Source organism: Manacus vitellinus, unplaced genomic scaffold, assembly GCF_001715985.3.
Source record: "Manacus vitellinus isolate BGI_N305 unplaced genomic scaffold, ASM171598v3 scaffold_76_pilon, whole genome shotgun sequence".
In the NCBI taxonomy this organism is placed as follows: domain Eukaryota; kingdom Metazoa; phylum Chordata; class Aves; order Passeriformes; family Pipridae; genus Manacus; species Manacus vitellinus.
Genome location: NW_021940796.1, coordinates 1368356 through 1377027, shown reverse-complemented (window position 1 = coordinate 1377027; position 8672 = coordinate 1368356). Strand labels below are relative to the sequence as shown.

General features: G+C 57.1%; 1 protein-coding gene across 1 annotated transcript in view; it reads right to left on the bottom strand.

Moving 5' to 3' along the window:
* Window positions 1–8649, bottom strand: part of HNF1B (HNF1 homeobox B) — a 21918-nt gene extending 13269 nt beyond the window's left edge. Inside the window, exons 1-7 of the mRNA XM_029964622.1 lie at window positions 8632–8649; window positions 6363–6511; window positions 4894–5093; window positions 3393–3657; window positions 2661–2902; window positions 1549–1731; window positions 1322–1446 (exon numbers count right to left, since the gene is read on the bottom strand). Of these exons, the coding sequence (XP_029820482.1) occupies window positions 1322–1446; window positions 1549–1731; window positions 2661–2902; window positions 3393–3657; window positions 4894–5093; window positions 6363–6511; window positions 8632–8649 (1182 nt within the window). The remainder of the gene's footprint in view (window positions 1–1321; window positions 1447–1548; window positions 1732–2660; window positions 2903–3392; window positions 3658–4893; window positions 5094–6362; window positions 6512–8631) is intronic.
* Between the last annotated feature and the right edge of the window lie 23 nt (window positions 8650–8672).

The following is an 8672-nucleotide window of genomic DNA, read 5'->3' as shown; positions in this document are numbered from 1 at the left end:
AGCCCTTTGTATGCAGGGTGGGAGTGGGGGGTGGCTGTGGGCTGGTGGTGCGTCACCTAATCTCATCAATGCTCCGATTGTCTTCGGGGCACTTGAAGATAAAAATGGCATAAGCCAGAGTCTACAGCATGGCACCAAGATAAAGCCCCGAGTGACCTTCAAATCAAACAGGGAACCAAGATCACTGATAAAACCCAGAGTAAGGGAAAAGTCCAGCCTCTGAGAGGAGCCTCTGAGATAGAAAGGCTTTAAGTATTTACCTCCAAGTAGTTAAAAACTACAGCTCGGGGCTTGACAGATGGGTCCCCAAGAAGAGGCCGGAGGATGTTTGATTTTTACAGCTCTCCTCCCTGCCCTGCTGTCATTACACCCTTTTGCAAGACCCCATTGACAAAGTCCTGAGGAGAGGTGACCCCTCTTTGTTCACAGGCATGGGGAGCAGTTTGCAGCTGCCCCACGGCCCTGCCCCACCGTATCCTGCCGGGGAAGGGGACAGGCAGGGGCAGGGCACGGGCAGTGTCCCAGCGCCGTCATTAAGCTGTTAAGGCATTGATGGCTCCAGACGCCGCCGCGCGGGGCAAGGACAGTTCAAATCCCAGCATGGACAGCTGGGATGGGGTCAGCCAGGCACTGGGGATGGATCTGCCAGCACTGGCTGTGCCCCACCGGGAGCAGCTCCCCAAACATCTCCTGGAGGAGTCTGAGCAGTGATGGACCCAGCGGTGCTTTGGGAGCTGCAAGCTGCAAGGCTTGGTCCAAGAGGTCAGGAAGGGGTTATGGCTGAGCTCCATCCCTGTCTGTCTCTCCAAAACCAGCTCTAAAACTCCACGGTGGCCCTTGCCATGCCCATCTCCTCCTGCCCAGCAAAGACGATGGATATGAGCACTGATCGCCAACCAATTCCGGCAGCCGAGCCCTCCTGACCCTCCGGAGAGGCTTTTCTCCGCGGCCATCACTCCTGCCCTGCTCAAAAGCCCCTCCGAATGGGCTGTCATCGGCCCTATAGCCGGGACCGGCCCCTGCTGGCACCGCTCCGACGGGAAAATAAAGGTTGGGGCTTAACGGCCCTCCAGCGCCGAGATAAATGCCCGCGGTTACAGTAATTGCTGTCCCCTAATAGAAGAAAACAAAGGCTCTCGGGGGGAGCCCCCTGCGCGCTGGCAGCCCGGGGGCACATCAAAGGCAACGGGGTTCGTTCAAAGCCTCGGCTTAATTGTCAATTAAGCATGCACGGGGGACAACGCCGTGACAATGCGGGGCTGCATGCTGGTGGGGCATTGTACAGCCCGCCGCGACACCGAAAACAGCTGATTCTGCTGACAATGTGCTTGTAGGGCACCTTGTAAGCAATCAGCCGCTGACAGGAGGGCAAACGTCCTCCCTGTCCCCGCCATTGTGCGGGGCATTCCTGGGGCAGGGTCACATTTTGGTCACCGCTGGCCGGCCCTGCGGGGAGAGCGGTACCCGGGAGCGGGTTACAGATGTCAGGCACAGGATGCTGCCTGTCCCTCCCACGGCCGGGAGCTGGGGCGGGGGCTGCCCACCCACCCGGGGCTGCCACATCCCCGCGCACCGCTCGGGGGGCTGCCCTCGCCGGCAGCGCCCGAGGACCGATGTCCAGGTGCGCGTTGGCAGCGTCCCCAGCCCCGCTCCTCCTCTCCGCAGGCACCTTGCCCTTCCCGCGGGGACTCTCCGCCACACGGGTTCCTTTTGACTTGCCTTTGTAACGAGCTGGGTGTGTGCAACGAGCCAGGCAGGGGCACTTCAGGAGGTGGCTGGTTTCAGCCTCCCCGGCCGGGCTGTGCCAGTGCCCGCGCTGTGTCCGAGGGGGACGCGGGGTGGTTGGGACACAGTYCCCGCGCTGACCCCCCAGCCCCGAGCCCCCTGTCCCGCCTGCCGGGGGCTGGCGGCTGGCTGCGGAGGGCAGGTAAGGGACAATGGGCATTGTTCTCCCAACAATGCCTCCCGCCCTGATGAGCCTCCCCGGGCGCGCAGCCCCCTCACCGCGCCGTTATCTCCTGCTTAAATCCCCGGGAGTTTTCAGCGCGTCTGCTCTGCCCAGCCGGCTCCTCGCTGTGCACAGCGGGGCTGGACCGTGGTGTGGAGAGATGGAGCTTGGGGTGACCCCAGCAGCTCCTTTATCCACCTCCCTGTGCTCTGGCACAGGGACGGGGCAAAACTGTGCATCTGGGGTATCTTCAGCCCTGCAGTGAGGCCAGGACAGGCTGCCACATCTTCCTATGGGCTTTGCAGCATTGCCTGTGCACCCCCAAAAACAGTGCTGCCCAGTGGCTGTACCCCATGGCCCCAGCATGGGCACACCAGGCACAGAGCAGCTCCTCCTGCCCTGCCAGGCACAACCTCCTCCTGCCCAGCCGAGCCCACACGGGAACTCTGACAAGTTAAACCAAACAAGCAAACACTGATTTATCCTCAGCGAGACGGAAATCCAGCCCTCAGCACGTGCCTCTCCCGGCCATAACACTGCAGCGACAGCACGTGCTCCTCTCCACATCCCCACCCCTCCTCGAGGCTGCAGCAGGGACCGGGGTCACCATCCTCCCCCTCCTCGAGGCTACCCACTCACAGCACCTCTGCCCCCAGCCAAAACGGGAGCCAGCTCTGTCACCACTGCCCGAGCACCCTCAGCGAGGGCTTACCTGGCATTTTGCTGGGAGGGGAAGCGCTGGGCTGGTTGTGGTGGGGGGAGCCGTGGGACAGCAGCAGGTTCATGCTGTGTGGGGGCTGGCCCGAGCTGTAGGCGTCCATGGCCAGCTTCTGGCGGAAAGCCTCCTCCTTCCGCCGGTTGGCAAACCAATTGTAGACACGGACCTCCGTCACCAGGTTGGAGCCGAGCCCGTGAGCCTTGGAGGGGGACACTCCTCGCTGCAGACACTCGGCCCTGCACGTGCAAGGGGGACACGTTGGAACAAGGGTGCTGCTGGGGGGAACAGGAGCCTTGGGACAACAGGCAGGTCTGGGGCTGTTTAAGCCCTTCCTACAAGCCCCGCTGCTCTTTCCAACTGCATCCATGCTCTAAAAGCCATCCCCGCTCCCTCTGACATTGCTGGAATGCTACAGCATCCCTGTGGCATCCCTGCAGTCATCCCCACTGCATCCCTACAGCATCCCTGTCACATCCCTGCATCATCCTTGCAGTATCCCTGTTGCATCCCTGCAGCATCCCTACCACATCTCTGCTCCAGCAGGGAGCTCGCTCAGCCCCAAACATCACCCAGACTGGGAAAACAAGGCAAGAAGAGGCCAGAGAGCTCAGCAAAGCTGTGCCATGAGCCAGTGGCCGGGGTGGTGAGCCGGGAGCCCATCATCACGCTCAGTTTTCCGAAGGAGGGCTGAGGGCAGGTGAGGAGGTGCCGTGGGGCAGCTGTTACCTGTTGCACTCCTCCACCAGAGTCTCCCGCTCCTCCTTGCTGGGGTTCTTCTGGCGCTCGTAGGCTTGGTACAAGATTTGCTGGGAGGCTGGCCCCCACTTGAAGCGATTGCGGCGCATCTTCTTGCTGGGGGTTTCGGAGCAGGCATCGTCGAGCTGGGCAGCCCCCTGGTTCTGCTGATTGAACTCTGGAAAGAGAAACAGCAGCTGATCCTGACTGCCTTTGTCTGTCATATTTCCACAACCCTGGACTGCCTGGTTGAACTCTGAAAGAGAAAGGAGCAGACGTGAGCCGGCCTGTAGCTGCCGCTCGCAGTCACCGTCCCGCGCCGAGGTGGCCCCCCCGTGTCCCCTCCCGCAGCACCCCAAGCCCACGGCAGGTTTTGGAGCAAGTCAGGTGCTCCCTGCCACCCACCCCGGGAAGGGGCCAGCCCATTGCCATCCCTGTTTAATGGGGAGGCATGTGCAGGGCATGTGTATGTCCATGCATATTCATGGACAGGGGCCCTGCCAGCCTGCACTTGTTTCGGGAGGATTTTTGCAAGTGAGGAGCTGGGCAGGACGACTGCAAAGCCCCCCGAGAGGGTGCCCCTCTCTGCTCACCCAGAGCTCCAGCTCCCGTCCCGTCCCAGCCCGGTGGGACCCAGCCCCGTGCCCGGGGCAGGCGGCACCAGAGGTGACCTTCGGCAGCCGCCTCAGCCCCGGCGCTTGTCACCACGGCAGTAAAGGGAGATTAATGGGAGGGTTTTATTATTCCCAGTTTTGCAGGGGAATTCTCCCTCTTTTTATAATGGCTTTTCCCCCTGTGACGGGGGGAAATGCAGGGCAAGCCTGGATCAGGCTGTGTTTGCTCTAACGACTCAAGGTGTGTTTTCAGAGCAATGGTATTTGGTGCTAAACACCTTCCTGCACTTCCCATCTGCTGGATGTTGCATCCTTTTGGAGGAGGGAGGCAGAGCCCTTTCCAGGGGTTGTCAGTGCCCCAAATTGCCCCAAAATGGGGCTGTTTCATGTGCTACAGGACAGACCCTGTGGCAGGGGACAGCGGGAGAGGAGCGCAAAGGAATAGTCTGTGAGCTTGGTCAAAATCATCTGCATTTTAAACAGCACAGGTTGACCCCAAACCTGCTACACACAGGAGCAATTTAAGTTTTTTTCTTTTCTCTCCCTTTACATTTTTTGCACTTAGTTGCAGAAAATGATCAGTCTGAGAAAGAGCGAGTAAAAGGGGGCAGAGATGGGAAAGGCACCTAATTGTGAGTCCCCATTAATTGCTTTCCCAGCTCTAAAAAAATATAAACGCCCAGAAACTCAGCCGTGTGGACAGAACCCCTTAAATTCGTTGCACCTTAAATTCATTTTACTTGTCAAGCTGTTCTGGGGAGATGCTCCACAGCTGGGGCCTGGGGGCTGTGCTGGGACCCACGGGCAGGACCGGGACAGGGGGGACCCCCTCGCCCTCCCACCAGCCCCGACGGGCGGGCGCTGCCGCGGGTACTTACGCCGGAGGATCTCCCGCTGCTTGCGGACGTACCACGTGTACAGGGCAGCTCTTTTCTGAGTCTTCATGGGGGTGCCCTTGTTGAGGTGCTGGGAGAGGTGTGACTGGTTGAGGCCGGTGACATCCACCACCTCCCTCTGTGGGATGTTGTGCTGCTGCATGTACCCCTTGATCATCTTCGCCGCCCGCCACGGGTCCTCGCTGCGGGGAGGGAAAGCAAGGGTTAATCTCTGCTGGAGGGGGGAAAGCACCTGGCATTTGCTTCTTCCCACAGTAGAAACCTATTATTATTATTATTATTACTACTACTACTATTATTATTACTATTATTAAAACTGTCTCAGAAGGACACAAGATCCCTTGGGTGTATGTTTTTCCCCACAAACAGCCCCGTCCCACCCCACGGCTGGTGGGATGAGGGCTCATGGAAGTCACGGCCACCCCGGGGATGCCAGTCAGGCTGTTCGCCCGGGGAAGGAGAAGCAAAGAGGATCCTGGTGTTCTGATGGGACACACTGAGGTCTCCTTGCTGCAGTAAAGCACCTCCAGATCCTCCAGGAAGGAACACAACCTGTCCATGAACCGCTGCCGTTGCATTCACCGCGATTTCTCCCTTGGAAGATACGCACACGCAATGGGATACACACACACGTAGGGATATGGGGAGCCTATCCTGGAGTCTCTCTGAAGAAAGAGAAACCCCTCACCTGGAGGTGCTGGGGTTGCTTTTCCTGCCCCTGCTCACCGGTGTGGTACCCGCACTGTGCCCTGTGCCCCTGGCATTGCCACCGGCTGGCAGGGACCCCTGTATGGTCACTGGATCCCACCTGTAGTTTCTCCCTTTCGTTCCCACTGGGATAATGATCGAAAAAAATCTCAATATTCACTCAAAAGAGACCCGATTTCCTCTCTCCCACAGCAGCGCAGCGCACGCACCGGCCATGTTTGAGAGGCTGAGAAGCCAAGGTCAAACCAGGCACACAAACCCCAGCGAGTCCCCGAACACAAAACCAAAACCAAACACCCCAATAATTTTAAGTCATTCCTGAGTATTATTAAACACCTTAATTTGGCTCCTGTACGATCCAGATGTGAATTACTCTTCACTAAATCACAGTACTTTGGTGTCCTTGGGGTAGCTGACATTGATTCAGGGAATAAATAAAATTACAGCCCAAAACCCAAATGCTGTCCTCAGTCTTTAGCCCTGTCCAAAGCCAGAACAGGCCAACACATCTGTGCTGTATCCAAGACTCCCACATTTATTCTGGGCTAAAAGGGAGCATTTTAGTGCTGAAAAATCGGTGTGAGCCCGAACCTGGTCACAGTCATGCACTCAAATAATGCGACACCCCAATGTCGCCCTTGGAACGACCGTCCAGCTGCTTTCCCAATTCATTACTTATTTTGGATCCTTCAGCTTGTCGAGTGAAAAAAAAAAAGAAAACCACCAACAAGTAGATTTCTTACTTTTTGTCCTGAATGCAGCGTGAAAACAAAGCTGGTTGGATCCACAGCGAAAGTACCGGAGCAGAGCCAGCCGGGGCTTTGTCACACCCCGGGAAGGAGCCACGGAGCCTTCCTGGAGACGTTGAGCCTGTGCCCAACCCTGCATCCTCCTGGGAGGGGAGCCCCACTGTATATGGGGGTCCTCTACGTGGTGATGGTACCCAGGAGAAGGTGGGAAACCAGGAGGAAGATGTGGAGAAAATGTCCTTCCCAACGACGCCGGGCAAAGCCGCCGTCCGCCGTGCCCGAGCCGAGGGGCTCGCACGGACCTTTGTCACAAGCAGTTCGTGTCACCTAACTGATCCCACTAATTACTGATTAATAATAAGTTAATGAAACAGAGGTCATTATCATTTCTAAGAGCGGTCTGGTTCACAGTCGAGCCCAGGGAGGCGTTTTCCCAGAGTGAAACTGTGAGCTGGTGCAACAGAGCACACTTGGAAAATGTCAAATGAGCAACTCGGGGGTTACAGGTGGTATTTCAGAATTCAAATAAAATTTGGCAGCATTTTGGCTGAAAAAAAAAATACGCGAGATTTAGGACAAAAGTCCCTCAATTACATTATTTTTAAGAAAGGTTTCACCTTGACATTTCCAGTGTTTCACACTTATGCTTTCAAAACAATTATTCAGCTCTTAATTTCCGAGCAGTGATTTTTCCCTTACAAATCAACTTGACCGTATTCAAAAGGGTTAAACAACCTGAAACCAAACCCAAACATTTTGTTTCATGTTAAACAAAATGTTTGGACTTGACCCAAAATGAAAGTTTGAGTGTTTGTTTGGCCTCTTTTTTTTTTTCTTTCTTTTTTGGTTAACTTAAAAAGCCAGAGAGGAAAACCTTTTGAGTCAACACCAGCTCTTTTTCTTTTATTCTGTCACCAAAATGAAATAAAACAAACATTGATTGTCCAATCTTCACCAGGAGTTTACATACAAAAAAAAATACAAATCCCTGACCCAACCCAGGAGTGCTTTCTAATACCAGCAAACCAGTTTACAGCCCTGACTCCACAATCCTACTCCACCAAAATCATGGAAAGGCGGGTTTTTCTTGCACAAAATTAGCCCCAACGAAGCCTGGCCACCAATGCTGCCCAAGAAAGAATCACTTCCCCTTCCAGCCTCATGTGCAGGCGGGAAGCAAATCCCTCTCCCCAGGGATTCCCAGATCCACTCACCCCTTTTTCAGCCTGGAAACCAGGTAAATACGCTCCACATCCTTGGAGAAATATGCCAAGAATTTATACAGATGGATTATAAACAGGGCTCCCTACAGAAACGATCTCCCTGATCGGCATCTCCCTGTGCACCAGGAATCGGCTGCGCCCGCCGCTCCACACACCTTTGGGGGTGGCTTTCCCACAGTCCCCAGCCCATGGATGGGATCTGGGTGCCTCTGGGATATATTATTTGCCTGAGTGGGGTCTGGGTGAGCCCTGGCAGGTGGGATGGGGCAGGGAGGGAGCTGTGGGGTTGCTCCAGAGTGGGCTCTGTGTGCTGCCTGCCGGGGTGAACCGACTGGGACCACGGCACCCACCGTGCTGGGTCCCAGAGAGCTGCGGGGCTGAGCACCCCCAGGGATGTGGGAATGGCCTGAGAGAGCCAGCCCTGGGGTCGGGACACCGGGGGAACGGGAGAAGAGGGGGTTCAGCCCCTGAGAGTGGCTGCAATCAGTGTCTCCCAACTCCCCTACCCGCTCCCTCTCCAAGTACAAAGGCCTCTCTTAGAGCAAACACGAGCTCTTTGCAAAGACTCCTCAGGGACATGTGCCCGCTCTTGTTTGCACCAAAGGCAAACTTTGCACAGAAACACCTGTGGGAGAGCAGAGATCCCAGGGATCTGCCTGCTCGGCCCCCTCACGGCCACCCGGGCACCCCCGGCAGGGATGCAGCCAGCGAGGGGGGACTGGGGACAGGTGGGAGCACCCAGGTGTGCAGGGCACGGTGCTACACAGGAGGGGCGGGAACCCATCGGGAAAGGCCTGCGATGGATTCTCCCTCACACGGAGCCCTTTTGGCACCGCAAGTCCCAGCCGAGCCCCTGGTGCTGCCCCGGCCCCAAAGGGCACCGTCTGCCCTGCTGGTACCGCGGCACGGCTGCAGCAAGTCCCCGCTAAGGCACCGGGGTGTCAGAGGGGGTAAGCCGGGGTTGACCCCGGGCTCTGCGGGCTGGCAGAGGGCACGGGCACACATCGGGGCCGACCCAGGGGGCAGGACCGGTGCCTCACGCCGGGCGCGCTGGGCATCGCGACAGGCACTTGAACTGCAG